A 17,160-nucleotide genomic window follows, 5' to 3' on the forward strand; every position below is an offset into this window, starting at 1 on the left:
AATGTATTGTAAGGAAAATGAAAACATGCTATGTGTTGCAGTAGGCTTTTAGTATAATGCATTGGGGCTCACGAGTGCATCGCAGTACTAGAGGCATCACTACAGACCCTGGTTCGTTCCCAGCCGTATCACAACCGGCCGTGATCGGAGTCCCAAAGCGTGGCACACAATTGGCCAGGGTTAGGAGACGGTTTGGCCGTGGGGGTTGGGGGGCTTTACTTGGCTCACTGCACTCTAGCGACTCCTTGTGGCGGGCCGGGCGCCTGCAGGCTGACCTCAGTCGTCAGGTGAACAGTGTTTACTCTGACACATTGGTGCGGCTGGCTTCCGGCTTAAGCAGGCGTGTGTTAAGAAGTGCGGTTTGGCGGGTTATGTTTCAGAGGACGCATGACTCAGCCTTCGCCTCCCGAACCCATTGGGGAGTTGCAGCGATGAGACAAGATTGAAATTGGAGAGAGAAAAGAGTAATGCAAAACATATCCTTCACTCTATCCATGTTGATGAGAGGGGAAACAAACAACGCCATTCAGTCTGCACAGCCGGTCCATAAAAAATACACCTAAACTACACCTAAACTAATTTCACACATAATAAGAGTTGGCCCATAGACAATATTACATTGACAATAATCTGATGAGTGACAATATTAGGCCTATCAGTTTGTACATTTTGTCAAATTGTACATGAAAAGATGGGTGCATCTTGTAATTGACAGATGCAGGGAAAGAATCATCACTTTATCAAATCCTCCTTCAGAGTCACATGCTAGAAAAAACATTAAGATTTCGATATAGTATCTGAAAGAGCATATTCTGCAGTTTGTACTACACTTACCTTTGTCAAATAACTCTCCTAATTCAAGAGGTGCAGCTCTATTTCCAAATGTCACTTTTTCCAAGAATATCAGTGCTGTCCATGCGTTAAGCACATGTTCCCTTGACTGGCAGCATTGCTCTACCTAACTAGTAACATAATGAGAAATTAAAATATGCTATTTCTTTATGCAATTCATCCTTCACAATTGTTCATGCACTGGTGTTTTTGTTTAGGAATACAGCAAACAATTTCACCTGTCACCTGGCTGGTTATATTATTATTATCCTTTTGGTTTCTACAATGTCAAAAGAAGCTTAACTGGACTTAATGAATTACTATAGCGCTATTACTAATCGAATCTACAAATAAAGTTGATCAAATGGATTCCGCTATAATGTTTTTATTATTAGGGAAGTTAAAATAGGCTACAGGCCTATGTTTGTTCTAGAACTTTGCAGAACTTTTCCAAATATATACTTGAATCCATCTAAACAAATAACTATTGATGCTTTGTTTTTTTTATTGATATGTTTCCACAAATATTTGTTCATGCAACTAATCCTTTATAATAGTTTAGGCACTTTTTATCAAGCGTTGGTGCTTATGTTTGCGGCACCTTGCGGGTTGATATGCGTCTGATGCATCTTAAAGGAGACATCCGGCAAACTTCTCTAGCGGGTACTTTTAGGCTGAAAGGTCAGGCGGTTCTAGTGTTAACCCAATTCATGAGGCTTGACAATGAGACAGACAGACAGACACACATAGACAATCACTGCAAATGCACACGAGTGTACACACACACACACACACACACACACACACACACACACACACACACACACACATACATACATACACCAGGCTCTAAATGTGTTTGTGGGTGTTAATAAAAAAACATGGCCCCAGCCCCCTTCAACTCCCAGAATCCCACTGCTAATCAGTTTTTGGGTCTGGCCTGCGACCAGTTTGTTTGTGTGTGTGTGTGTGTGTGTGTGTGTGTGTGTGTGTGTGTGTGTGTGTGTGTGTGTGTGTGTGTGTGTGTGTGTGCGTGTGCGTGTGCGTGTGCGTGTGCGTGCGTGTGCGTGTGTGTGTGTGTGTGTGTGCAGTAGCAGTGCGTGGGTAAAATCACTGGGGAAGCCAGGCCCCAAAAAAATAAAAAGCCATATTACAACCTATGTGTTGTGATTGTTGCATTGCTTGCACTATAACCTGTTAGTTCATATGCCTTGACACCGTGATGTATAGGCCTGAGACCGAGACAATAAGAAGACAAAGTGGCGGAACAAATTCCACAAATCCGGAGAGCAACCTCTGTCCGGTGAAGTCCACACAGCATATTGCATGCAATAACAGTTACAAGTTACATGACATAGAGCATGGTCAAGCAAGGTAATGTTTACAACATTTTAGGACTACTAAACAACTATTAATTTAGAAACACAGAGAATTACTGCACGTTGCAAAGAAAACATGAGCTGCCTCCACCATTCCAGCACCATTTCAACTTAAACATTTCAACATCATCAAATCACCTATTCTTAGTCTAATGCAGTGACAACTACAAGATACCAAAAACGATTTAGTCCAATGTGTGTGTGCGTTTGTACATGTGTGTTTGTCAGCCTATTTGTTGAGAAAAGACAATGTCATCCTCCTCTCTTTCATGTTGACGAAGGATCTTTGACTCTGTCATACAGTACACACTTTTATTTTTGTCCTAGCCACCTGGCTAAAATACTTGCTCAGTAGCTTAACTTCCTTTTATCGGCAATACTGTGCCATGCAAGCTAGTTAACATTAGCCTACTACAATGAACAAAAATATAAACACATCATGCAATAATTTCAAAGATTTTGCTGAGTTACAGTTCATATAAGGAAATCAATCAATTGAAATAAATTCATTAGGCCCTATTCTATGGATTGCACATGAACAGGCACAGCAATGGGTGGGCCTGGGAGAGCATAGGTCCACCCACTTGGGAGCCAGGCCAACTCACTGGGGAGTCAGGCCCAGCCAATCAGAATTAGTTTTTCCCCACAAAAGGGGTTTATTACAGACAGAAATACTTCTCTGCAACCCCCCCCCCCCGATCCACACACACAATTTCGGGGGGAAAGCCTGTCTTCTCCTGGCATCCATGTGTGTGTGTGTGTGTGTGTGTGTGTGTGTGTGTGTGTGTGTGTGTGTGTGTGTGTGTGTGTGTGTGTGTGTGTGTGTGTGTGTGTGTGTGTGTGTGTGTGTGCGCGTGAGTGTTCAGTGGCTTGGGGAGGTATTTTCTGTGGTGTAAAGGACATAAGTAAAAAACGTAAAGTACTACTTAAGTAGTTCTTTGGGGGAATCTGTGCTTTACTATTTATATTTTTTACAACTTTTGCTTTTACTTCACTAGAATCCTAAAGAAAATAAATGTACTTTTTACTCCATACAATTTCCCTAACACCCAAAAGACCTCATTACATTTTGAATGCTTAGCAGGACAGGAATTTACACAGTTATCAAGAAAACCTGCCTCTGATCTGGCGGACTCACTAAAGACACTTGCTTTGTTTGTAAATGTTGTCTGAGTGTTGGTGTGCCCCTGGCTATCCATAAATTCAAATAAAGAACAAGAAAATTGTGCCATCTGGTTTGCTTAATATAAGCGATTGAGAAAAGATGTATACTTTTACTTTTGATACTTAAGTATATTTAAAACCAAATACTTTTAGACTTTTACTCAAGTTGTATTTTACTGGGTGACTCACTTTTACTTGAGTCATTTTCTATTAAGGTATCTTTACTTTTACTCAAGTATGACAAACTTGGTACTTTTTCCACCACTGTTGTGTGGTTATGTAGTAGAATGTAGAGCAAGGGAGTTGGAAAGAAGGAAAGAGGGCATTTGGCAGCCCCGACCGACGGTGTTGTTTATCATGCCGATAATTAAGCCCATGAGTAAAAATTTAATTAAGACATAAACAGACAGGGGACATACAACATAACACAACATCATACACACACTCCTGAGACCCAAGCAACAAAAAAAAGTTTAGGATAAAAAGTTTTTAGTGTGAAAAAAAATCACATATTTTTTAACTATTATTTAACTAGGCAAGTCAGTTAAGAACCAATTCGTATTTACAATGACGGTCTACCAGGGAAACTGTGGGGTAACTACCTTGTTCTGGGGCAGAACGACAGATTTTTACCTTGTCAGCTTGGGGATTGTGATCCAGCAACCTTTCGGTTACTAGTCCAACACTAGACTACCTGCTTATTTAGCATGAAAAAATCATTGCACTGTTCTGAAGACTCATCAAACTATTCCTGAGATATTTACTTACTAGAAGAAATGTAAATATCAAACTCACAAAAATGATAATTATACACTTTTGCTAATTGTGTTTGGCAGCCATTTTGAAAAACAAGGAAGAGAAAGTTACCTAGGTGAAGCTTTAAAAGTTGTACGTTGTAATGTCACTGTCACGCCCTGGCCTTAGTTATCTTTGTTTTCTTTATTATTTTGGTTAGGCCAGGGTGTGACATGGGTGATTTATGTGTTTTGTCTTGTCTAGAGTTTTTTGTAGATTTATGGGGTTGTGTTCTTTTAGGTGTCTAGGTAAGTCTATGGTTGCCTGGATTGGTTCTCAATTAGAGGCAGGTGTTTATCGTTGTCTCTGATTGGGAACCATATTTAGGCAGCCATGTTCTTTGGGTATTTTGTGGGTGATTGTTTCCTGTGTCAGTGTTTGTGCCACACAGGACTGTTTTCGGTTTTCACGTTTCTTGACAGTCACAGGCATAAGTACAGTAAATGCCTTTCTTAAAAGCTCTTTATTAACCAAATGCAGTGATCAATATCAGTAGTACTATAACATGAAGTAGATATCAATATCAGTAGTACTATACCATAAAGTAAAGTAGATATCAATATCAGTATTACTATACCATAAAGTAGATATCAATAGTAGTACTAATGAATAACATTAGGTAGAACAAAACCCACAATAAATAAAAATAAGAAATAAGAACAATCCCACACGTGTTATCACTGAAAAACCCAGAATGTCATCTCAAAGGTACAACAGGTCTTAAAACACTGTATAGATATAGACTTAAAACCAATGTCCATTAGAGTGGACAAAAATGAATTGTTTGGGTCCCAGACTGATAAATACTGTACACACACACACACTGTTCTCTTCTCCTCCTAAATCACTGAGGTAAAACAACAACCTCAGAGGTGTGTGTGAAAAACAGAGGAAGAAAAGGGACAGAAAAAACACGTCTTTCATCTTGTCATCGCCATCATCCGCCCAATGCCAGAATTAGAACGTGAGAATGGAGATGCAGTATCTGTGTGCCACTGTGGTTTTCACAACCCCACCTCAAACCCCACACCCCCTTCCCCCCACAGCCTCCTTCCACGACCTCCCTCCCCCTCCACTTCCTCAAACACCACACCACACCCCCTCCCCAGACCCCCACCAACCCCTTCCACAGTCTCCAACCCCCTCCGCTACCTCCAACCTCACACCCCCTTTTCTCCACTGCCCGCAACCCCCTCAACCCCCTCCAGCGCTGAGTTGGAGACTGTCATTGAAGACATGTTATTTGGGGCTAAATGAAATGCGAAATGCGGAGTGGAGAAAATAATTGTATGCTGCTTTTTTCCACCTCAATAGGAATGTCAATATCAATGAAGCCTTGGACACTCTAGATATGGATATATGCAAATCTCTCAGTAGTTTCCCCTGCCTAACATAGCAAATAAGACATTTACAGATGTTCAACCCAGCGAGAAAGTAACAATTGTAAAATGTATGTTAATGGTCAATCGTGTGCGTGAAGGAGCAACATGTTAAGGTTTTATACGAGTGGTGTTGGCCTGGTTCGTCAAGAGAAATAAAGCACTACTTTACATGCAAATATTTTGGGAAACTCAAACCTGAGAGTGAGTTTGACTGATTTGGACTGCAGTGTTGCTAATGGGGGAGTGTGTGTTAAGATGAATATAATATAGCAAAGTTATATGGACAGAATTGTCTCAAAGGTAAACTGCAGAGAAAGGTCAGGACATTTGAGTGAAAATGTATTCATACATATTGTTCAGTCATTGAGTTATAATGTCCTGAATGCAAAAAGGAGAGTATGTACTGAAGTAGTGCTGAATAGGGCCTATGTTAGTATATTACTATAACTAACAAAACAAATAGAAGTGTACAGTTTAACCCAACAGAATGGTCTTGGTCAGTGTGTACCAATTGTCCATCGTTACAACACAGAATGTACCATTGTTAGCGATAGAGCAGAACTGTAGCCCTAGAGTGGCGCTAAGTCAGTGTGTGTGTGTGGGTCTGTGTTTGTGTGTGTGACAGGCTCTAACCAGAGCACTTAGCCACCCACCAGTACACTAGATTGAGCTGGTCATCACCCATGGCTGTAATGAGAGGGACCCAGCACACTTCTGCCTGGCCTTTCATTATAGACTGTGTTGATCCACTTAACTCCTGTTACTGCCCAAGTTCAACCAAACAGAGTTGGACAGGCTCACCAGTTCTGTTCTTGTCCTACCTGTACCTATTATATGCAGTGGTGCAACAGTGTTGGCTTTTAGGTGAGTCTCAAGGGAATGTACATACACACACACACACACACACACACACACACACACACACACACACACACACACACACACACACATCATGTAATCAAAATCAAATCAAATTATATTTGTCACATGTTACATATACAACAGGTGTAGGCTTCACTGTGAAATGCTTACTTACAAGCCCTTTCCCAACAATGCACAGTTAAAAAGTAAGAACATTTGCAAGTAAAAATAGACAATAGTAACACAATAAATAACTTTAACACGGCTACAGTATATACAAGGAGTACCGGTACCGAGTCAAGGTGCTGGGGTGCGAGGTAGTTGAAGTAATAGCTATATGTGACTCATTTACGGAAGCTAGGCGTACAGTATGTAAGTTCAATTGTAATGTTCGCTAGCTAGCGAAGATTAGCTTGCTGGCTCGCTAGCTAACGTTACATGTATGATCTGTGTAGTAATATTTATTTATTTATTTTTTATTTTACCTTTATTTAACTAGGGAAGTCAGTTAAGAACAAATTCTTATTTTTAATGACGGCCTAGGAACAGTGGGTTAACTGCCTGTTCAGGGGCAGAACGACAGATTTGTACCTTGTCAGCTCGGGGATTTGAACTTGCAACCTTCCGGTCACAAGTCCTGCTAGTTATAGCCTAATGTTAGCTAGTAAGCTAACATTTAACCTAGTTGGTTAGCTTTAGCTACCTGCAGATTCATACTACAGCTGTAACAATCCGTTATTAATGGTAGTAGTATGAATTGGGATTATGCCGGTTCATTGTCTTAACAAAAGACTCCACTTCGCCAGATGATTACATTACCCATCAAGTTAGCCAGGTGTGTCTGAGGGTGATTACGGCCATCTATTGCATTTCATGAACATGTCTAGACAACAGTGACCCATCCACTTAGCTAGATGTGGCTGGGGGGGTGGTTATAGCATTTCTTTCACATGACCCATCAATTTAGACAAGTGTGTCTGGGTAAGCGGTCATATAATAATTATAAAGTATTTATTAAACATTTTCATCTGGACACTTTCTGTTTTTGATATTGCTACTATTTCATTGTACGTTTACACCTTCTGTATCCCGTGCATATGACAAATAAACTTAGATTTGATATAGTGTGTGTTTACCAGAGATAGTAATGTGAAGAACAACATGACCTGCACCAAAGTCAGATTAGGATATAGGCCAAGGACGAGATAAAGTGTATTTTTACCTGGAGTTTTTCCTTATGGTATGCTACTACTTTTACCACTTTTACACTTACAATCTTTGGTTGTTTACTATCTTACTCACTCTGTTTAGCACATGGCCTCATCCCATGTGGATCCTTAAAGAGATGGGTGGGGCGAAGACTTAAGAGGGGAGGGTGAGAATAATGATGAATGGGTGTAGACAAATAAGAGTTCTCCAGTAGCTGTACCAAAACATTCAAATGGGGTTAAGTTTATCAACTTTCAAAGCAGAATTACTTTCCCATTGTTCCTCATCTGTAGTGTATGATATGTTCTAGCTCTGAGTCTTTATGTTATTCAATGTAAAAAACACAATTTCACATTCTGCTACATAGGACCGAATCCAGGTTTTGGGTCACCTATGCACATGTAGGTAGGGGTAAAAGTGGCTAGGCAATCAGGATAGATAATAAAGAGAGTATTTGTGTGTGTGTGTGTGTGTGTGTGTGTGTGTGTGTGTGTGTGTGTGTGTGTGTGTGTGTGTGTGTGTGTGTGTGTGTGTGTGTGTGTCAATATGCATACCACCTGGTATAGAGGTCCTGGATGGCAGGGAGCTCGGCCCCAGTGATGTACTGGGGACATCTGCACCACCCTCTGTAGAGCCTTCCGATGCGTTGCAATTGTCATACCAAGCAGTGATGCAGCCAGTGAAGATTCTCTCAATGGCGTAGCTGTTGAACTTGATCTTATTGGCCATGACAAATATTATCAACCTCCTGACTGTGCTGGTGTAAGAGGAACACGTTAAGTAATTGGTGATTTGGACACAGAGGAACTGAGTCCAAATCAGAGCAAACTTGATGATGGTGTTGGAATTGTGCATGGCCAGACAGTTGTGGGTGAACAGGCGGTACAGAAGGGGACTAAGCACACACCCCTGAGGGGCCCCCATATTGAGGGTCAGCGTGGCAGATGTGTTGTTACCTACCCTCACCACCTAGGGATGGCCAATCAGAAAGTCCAGGATCCAGTTGCAGAGGGAGGTGTTCAGTCCCAGGGTTCTGAGCAAGTCATATCAGCTTTCTAAACATCATCCTTACCAATATCATCCTGCTTCCTCCATTGATCATGTTCATGATTATGGTCGTATAGAAGAGTTCACAGAGTAACCTAATACTACACAAGCACATTCAGCCGGTCTGTGTAAAGACCTGTTCCTGAGGTACTAGCCACCCAAGATTACACAAAACAGAAACAAGGACAGACGTATTACTTTATTATAATAAAAGTATCTGAATACAAAGTACATTCACAGGTACTGTACTTCATACGGACTGCCCACAGACTCACCACATGGACTGCCCAGACTCACATGGACTGACCAGACTCTAGCACCAGTTATCATACAGACACAAGAGACTAGGTTCTGCTAGATGCTCCCACTACAGTTATTGTCATTGCATTACTCGACCATCAACTATTCAAAAAACAGGAAAATCATCAGATATTAATGAATATGTCTTAAAAGCAAATGTGTCTTTACACCATTACCCCATGTCCCATAAACACACCATATACTATAATAAATACTGTTTACAATAGTTACATAAATACACATTTCTGGTCGAAAGAGGTGCAACATGGAGAACTAAGAAGCTGCTTTCCATGTAGGATTATTCTTTTGAACCAGTCTTCAGTTGACTTTCCTTCTGTATATGTTTTATTTCATGATTACATGAGCTGGTTCTGTCTAATGGAACAGAAGGACTGGTGTCAGCATGTTAGATAAAGCTGCACTGGCCCACTGTGTCTGTGCAAGTGAGTTTCGGTATAGCCAGACAATCTAATTACTGAATTTAGGATTTTATACATTTTTTCCCCATTATGGAGCTGCTCTCCATTTGGGTGTGTGAATGCAGTCTGCCAGCCCGACCAAGGTCTCAGTCACAATAATGTTCTCATTTCAAAACAATTTTCACTTTCACTGCTTCTCACTAAGGAGAGGTGCTTTGAAAGGAGAGACTTGGCAGAAAGAAACTAGAAAAAAAGGGAGTTGATTTGGTTGAAATGTGTCTCCTCCTCTTTGAGATTATAATGTTTCACTTGCAGGAGGTGAGGAGGGTGGACGAGGGGGATTAGAGGAGGAGGGAGAGGTGAGGAGGAGAGGAGAAGGGCAATGAGAGGAGGAGGGAGAGGAGAGGAGAAGGGAAGGAGAGGGAGGTGGGGAAGGAAGGGAGGTGAGGAGGAAGGGGATTAGAGGAAGAGGGAGAGGAGGAGGAGGGGAGGTGAGGAGGAGGGGGATTAGAGGAGGAGAGGAGAGGAGAGGAGAGGAGAGGAGAGGAGAGGAGAGGAGAGGAGAGGAGAGGAGAGGAGAGGAGAGGAGGAGGTGAGCGATTAGAGGAGGACGGAGAGGAGAAAAGGAGGGGGAGGTGAGGAGGAGGGGGAGGAGAGGAGGATGGAGAGGAGGAGGAGGGGGATTAGAGGAGGAGGGAGAGGAGGAGGAGGAGGACGAGGGGGATTAGAGGAGGAGGGGGGAAGAGGGGGGTTAGAGAGGAGGAGGAGGGGAAGGAGAGGAGGAGAGGAGGTGAAGAGGAGAGGAGGAGAGCGATTAGAGGAGGACGGAGAGGAGAAAATGAGGGGGAGGTGAGGAGGAGGGGGAGGAGAGGAGGATGGAGAGGAGGGGGGGAGGTGAGAAGGAGGAGGCGAGGAGGAGTGGAAGGAGAGGAGAGGAGAAGAGGGAGGTGAAGAGGCGGAGGGATAGGAAGGATAGGAGGGACAGATAGAAAACTCAAAGCAGGACTGATAGAAGGGAAGGTGACTGAGACTGAGAGTCTGTCAGGTGTTCACTGTCAGGTGTTAACTAACCTTATTGGCTGATCCAAAGCAATCTGTCCCTCTCTATCTGCTTATGGGAGTAGGTTTTAGGAGGGGGTCAGGGAAGGGGAGGGGTTAGCCAGCCAGGAGAAGAGAAGAGGGATGGGACCTACCTGCCAAACCCTGTCCTGATTACTCTGACTGTCAATCACAGACGATGAACAGACGGACAGTCACCAGGGGTAAGATTGACGGGGCAGAGAGGAGTGGGGCTGGTAGGATGGGTTGCCCCCCCCCCCCCCCCCCCCAACCCCCACCCCCCAACACATGTAGTGGAACCAGTCCAAATAAGACAAAGAAGGAGATACCACAGTGACCGCAAAAAGACAGCCCAAAAAATAATCCAGTTATAACGTAATGGATCCATTAGATATTGATCCGTATGAAGAAGGCCGCAGTATCCACAGAGTATGAGTTCCGCTCCAAAAATATTTAAAAAAGAAGAGAAGGGAAATCTTAGGGAGGATGACTCAACTGCCAGTCTTGTCCTCCAAAAAGACAAAAGTTCCAGTTTTTATTTGGAGTTATCAATAACTTTTGTCAGAGTTTTTCTCCTTCTTTCGTTACTCCACAAAGGAGACTTGTACCAAGTTTCTATTTGACAGACATCAAGCGATAAAAGCAGTTCACGACCACAGGCAAATGATGGAAAGGAAAATATCCTTTGAACTGCAGCAGAGAAAAAGCGAGTGCACTCAATCTTTTTGAAAATTTGAAGAAAAAAATATTGTGTCTTAAGGCAGTCTTTTTTGGCTGGCCCCCATCTCTTGATCAGCGCCCGATACTGCACCTATAAGAGGACAGATACGTCTTACCACTCACATAATGGAACGCATCACATTCCATGCAAAATTTCTCAAAAATGTGAGAATTCATTGAAAAAAAAATTGAGAAATCAATAAAAAGAAATGCACTTACTTAAAAACAAAAAAGTATGCTACTTAAAACAGAATTCAGATACGAAAAATGGTTTAAGTTATCCAATTTACGCGTCAAAATAGATCTACTTACAATACTTTACATTCTTTATGAATTGTTTCAGTTTAATGTTACCACGATACTATGCATGCCCTATAACGATCATTAAGCCTTACAGTATGTCTGGCAATAACACAAAGTGAATACCTAAATAATGCAATATGCTCAAAATGACTGGTGCTGGTTAATATGAATCCCAGTACTGACCATAACCCAACTTCATTCAAAGATCTAGAATAGTATTGAGTCTAAATGACAACAACGGGAGACCACTTAACCTTGCATCAATAGAAAGATTACGGTCATCAACATTCAAAACCACATGCTTTCTGGGAATAGCCCATTTGTGAAGATGGCCTTTCCATTTAAGTGGGGCTCGGGTGGTGTGGTTCAATTGGAGTGATTCAAACCCTCAAAGAAGACAAAGACCCCCACTCATTCTCCATGTAATTGGTCCAGCTAGCTTGTCCTCAGGATGCACTTATGTGAGACCAATGCTTCTGACACTTTCTCTAATCGCAGACCAATGGACCTATCCAGAGAGTAAGTCATGCAGGCACAAACCGGTGGACTAATGTTGTGTGTGTGTTCAACTGCATGTGTACCTTGACCAGTTGGGCAAATATGTACGCTGATTAATTGTTGAAATTAGTAATTTTCAAGTAATATCAACATGATAGAGTGAAAGTGTACAGGGGTAGTATCTCTTTGTAACTCTGCACTTCTTAATCTGGTTAAATTTAGGTCAGCTGCAGCACTGTTAGGGTGTTTGCATGTGTTTGTGTGGGCGAGACGCCACAATTTAATTCTAGGTAGGCTAAGGAAGCCAGTTCACATGCAAACACACATCCTCACACCAGCCAGGTCAGACCATATACACCGGATTTTATGTTTGTTCAGGTCCCTAAGAGTATGGAGATGCCTTCAATACCGTCCACCAGGGACAACTTGATCACCTATTACCATTTTGTATGCTGGCAGCTTGGTGTTGTGGATGGCGATAGAGGAAGTATTTAAACCGCATGCTCCAGCTCAAAGGATCACTCATTATATATTTTTTATGTTTGAACTTTATCCCAAAGCTTAACCCTTACCTTAACCAGTCAGACCAAATGCCTAAACTTAACCCTTACCTTAACCAGTCAGACCAAATGCCTAAACTTAACCCTTATCTTAACCAGTCAGACCAAATGCCTAAACTTAACCCTTACCTTAACCAGTCAGACCAAATGCCTAAACTTAACCGTCAGGTTTTTTCTGTTTTAACCCTATCCCAAACCTTAACCCACAATTGTAATGAAGGCTTAAGTTTAGTAGTCGAAAATGTATGTTTATCCCACCCTGAAAACTGTAGTGAGACTGTGAGATCTTCTTGCTTTCACACCATCACACACACACACACACACACACACACACACACACACACACTCAAGCGGGTGGTGAAACTGTGATGGATCCACAGGGGCCAGTAGTGGCCACGCTCAATCTGTTTTTCTTATTTCTAATCACTGGGAGATGAGCCCTTCCATAATCCTGCTCCTCACCTCTAACACGACAACAGCTGTTGGGGAGAGAGGACCCAGCCACTTCCCTCCCTCCCTCCCTCTCCACCATCTCTCTCCTCTCTCTAGCATCTGGGCGTAATGAGACACACAGCCTGACGCCGTCCCCGTTTAGCACCTCCTCTGCAGTACCTGACTCTAAAGGTTACCTCCTGCCGGGCGGGTTTGTATGACAACATCTACACTTCCATAACCTCCCATAACCCCACCAACACCTACAGATTGTGCTAGTTGTTGATCTTGCAGCTGGGTCACTGTGCAGAGTCAAAGCTCAGATACACAGAGGTAGGAGGAGGGTAAGGATCGCCAATTTTGTGTGATATGAAGACACTTTGAGATTCTGAGATTCCTGAGATTCTTTGTCATTGTGGGTTCACTACAGATATATGGAAGCTGCTGACTTGGTAGGGTATATACAGTGCTTTCGGAAAGTTTTCAAACCCCTTGACTTTTTCCACATTTTGTTACGTTACAGCCTTATTCCAAAATGGATTCAATTGTTTTCTCCCCTCATCAATCTACACACATAACCCATAATGACAAAGCAAAAACAGATTTTTAGATATGTTTGCAAATGTATAAAAACATACAAAACTTAAATATGACATTTACATAAGTATTCAGACCCTTTACTCAGTACTTTGTTAAAGCATCTTTGGCACCGATTACAGCCTTGAGTCTTATTGGGTATGACGGTACAAGCTTGGCACACCTGTATTTGGATTCATCAGATCAGAGAATCTTGTTTCTCATGGTCCAAGCGGGCTGTCATGTGCCTTTTACTGAGGAATGGCTTCCGTCTGACCACACTACCATAAATGCTGATTGGTGGAGTGCTGCAGAGATGGTTGTCCTTCTGGAAGGTTCTCCCATTTCTACAAAGGAATTCTGGAGCTCTGACAGAGTGACCATCGGGTTCTTGGTCACCTACCAGACCAAGGCCCTTCTCTCCCAATTTCTCAGTTTGGCCGGGCGGCCAGCTCTAGGAGGAGTCTTGGGGGTTCCAAACTTCTTCTATTGTGTTTTTGGGGACCTTCAATGCTACAGAAATGTTTTGGTACCCTTTCCCAGATCTGTGCCTCGACACAATCCTATCTCGGAGCTCTACGGACAATTCCTTCGACCTCATGGCTTGATTTTGCTCTGACATGCGTTGTCAACCTTATTTAAGCAGGTGTGTGCCTTTCAAATCATGTCCAATCAATTGAATTTACGACAGGTGGACTCCAATCAAATTGTAGAAAGATCGGAAGGATGGTCAATGGAGACAGGATGCACTTGAGCTCAATATTGAGTCTCGTAGCAAAGGGTCTGAATAGTTATGTAAATAAGCTATTTCAGTTTAATATTTTTAATAAATGTGCAAACATTTAAAAAAAATCTGTTTTCACTTTGTCGTTATGGGGTGTTGTGTATAGATTGATGAGGAAAAAAAATGTATTAATCCATTTTAGAATAATAACAAAATGTGAAAAAAGTGAAATGGTCTGAATACTTACCGAATGCACCGTCATAGATCAGGGTTGGAGTGAATTTAAATTGGAGAAGCAATTTATTTCAATTCAAATTGGAGAAGTGATTTATTTCAAATTCAAATTACTTCCTGAATTGAGTCTTGAATGTGAATTGACCCCCACCCAAATATAGATAAATGTATGGTCATACAAATATAACTTAGCGTCCTGTCTGCTTTCCATTGACTGAGCAATAAAGTTGACTTTGTCTATCCTGATTCAGTATCCATGGCTACCTGCTTTGACTGAGCTTTCACCTCAGAATTGAGACAGCAATCAAAAACCTTGCTGAGTAGTAAACAAGAACATATTGGGCTCTAGACACAGATGTTTTGGCAAAAAATCAATCAAGTCTTCTCAGAAATGATTTGATGTAGAAATTGGGTTTGATGGAAACCCTGTGAAAATAACCCTCTGGCAATATCTAAAAATGATGCTCTCAAGAGTTATTACATTTGCCATTACTTTGATAAAGTTATCTTGTGCCCGATCTCTCTCTCAAACACACACACACACACACACACACACACACACACACACACACACACACACACACACACACACGCGCACACACACACACACACACACACACACACACACACACACACACACACACACACACACACACACACACACTTAATTGCGTAAGCTGTAGATGACGCACACAGTTAGCACTAAATGCTAAATATTGACTAGTATACAACAAAATACATTTACAGAGAATGTCTGAGTCATAACATACAAACAACAAAGATATGACGTTATAACACCTACCACAACTACATACTGCTGCGATAAACCGGTCAACGATGAAAAACTGCTATAATTCCTCCAACAATATCATACTGCTATAACAACTCCAACAATATCATACTGCTATAACAACTCCAACAACAACATACTGCTAAAACACCTCCAACAATATCATACTGCTATAACACCTCCTACAATATCCTACTGCTATAACACCTCTAACAATATCATACTGCTATAACACCTCCAACAATATCATATTGCTATAACACCTCCTACAATATCCTACTGCTATAACACCTCCAGCAATATCATACTGCTATAACACCAACAATATCATACTGCTATTACACCTCCAACAAAGACCTACTGCTATAACAGTAGGTTACTGCTACGTGCTTCTACACCTGCATTGCTTGCTGTTTGGGGTTTTAGGCTGGGTTTCTGCACAGCACTTTGAGATATCAGCTGATGTACGAAGGGCTATATAAATACATTTGATTTGATTTGATTTGATAACACCTCCAACAATATCATACTGCTATAACACCTCCAACAAGAACATACTGCTATAACACCTCCTACAATATCCTACTGCTATAACACCTCCAACAATATCATACTGCTATAACACCTCCAACAATATCATACTGCTATAACACCTCCAACAATATCATAATGCTATAACACCTCCAACAATATCCTACTGCTATAACACCTCCAACAATATCATACTGCTATAACACCTCCAGCAATATCATACTGCTATAACACCAACAATATCATACTGCTATAACGCCAACAATATCATACTGCTATTACACCTCCAACAATATCATACTGCTATAACGCCAACAATATCATACTGCTATAACGCCAACAATATCATACTGCTATAACACCAACAATATCATACTGCTATAACACCAACAATATCATACTGCTATTACACCTCCAACAAAGACCTACTGCTATAGCACCTCCAACAATAAAATACTGCTAAAACACCTCCAACAATATCATACTGCTATAACACCTCCAGCAATATCATACTGCTATAACACCAACAATATCATACTGCTATTACACCTCCAACAAAGACCTACTGCTATAACAGTAGGTTACTGCTACGTGCTTCTACACCTGCATTGCTTGCTGTTTGGGGTTTTGCTATAACACCAACAATATCATACTGCTATAACACCAACAATATCATACTGCTATTACACCTCCAACAAAGACCTACTGCTATAGCACCTCCAACAATAAAATACTGCTAGCTATAACACCTCCAGCAATATCATACTGCTATAACACCAACAATATCATACTGCTATTACACCTCTACTGCTATAACAGGTTTCTGTACAGCACTTTGAGATATCAGCTGATGTACAAAGGGCTATATGAATAAATGTGATTTGATTTGATTTGATAACACCTCCAACAATATCATACTGCTATAACACCTCCAACAACAACATACTGCTATAGCACCTCCAACAATAAAATACTGCTAAAACACCTCCAACAATATCATACTGCTATAACACCTCCAGCAATATCATACTGCTATAACACCAACAATATCATACTGCTATTACACCTCCAACAAAGACCTACTGCTATAACAGTAGGTTACTGCTACGTGCTTCTACGCCTGCATTGCTTGCTGTTTTGGGTTTTAGGCTGGATTTCTGTACAGCACTTTGAGATATCAGCTGATGTACAGTACTATATAAATAAATTTGATTTTTGATTTGATTTGATAACACCTCCAACAATAAAATACTGCTAAAACACCTCCAACAAAGACCAACTGCTATAACACCTCCAACAACGACATACTGCTTTAACACATTCAACAATGACATACTTATATGCAG

General features: G+C 41.5%; 1 protein-coding gene across 3 annotated transcripts in view; it reads right to left on the reverse strand.

The window, feature by feature from the left end:
- The window catches only part of LOC139366436 (protocadherin-1-like), a 293,748-nt gene that overhangs the window by 40,589 nt on the left and 235,999 nt on the right, over positions 1-17,160 (reverse strand). The window contains exon 5 of one of the 3 annotated variants that reach the window (XM_071103919.1): positions 10,776-11,257. The exons of the other annotated variants lie outside the window; for them this stretch is intronic. Coding sequence (XP_070960020.1) covers positions 11,202-11,257 — 56 coding nt within the window. The 3' untranslated portion in view covers positions 10,776-11,201. Of the gene's footprint in view, positions 1-10,775; positions 11,258-17,160 lie in introns of those variants that run through there. 3 annotated transcript variants of the gene reach the window in all.

Source organism: Oncorhynchus clarkii, chromosome 14 (assembly GCF_045791955.1).
Source record: "Oncorhynchus clarkii lewisi isolate Uvic-CL-2024 chromosome 14, UVic_Ocla_1.0, whole genome shotgun sequence".
NCBI classification, from domain to species: Eukaryota; Metazoa; Chordata; class Actinopteri; order Salmoniformes; family Salmonidae; genus Oncorhynchus; species Oncorhynchus clarkii.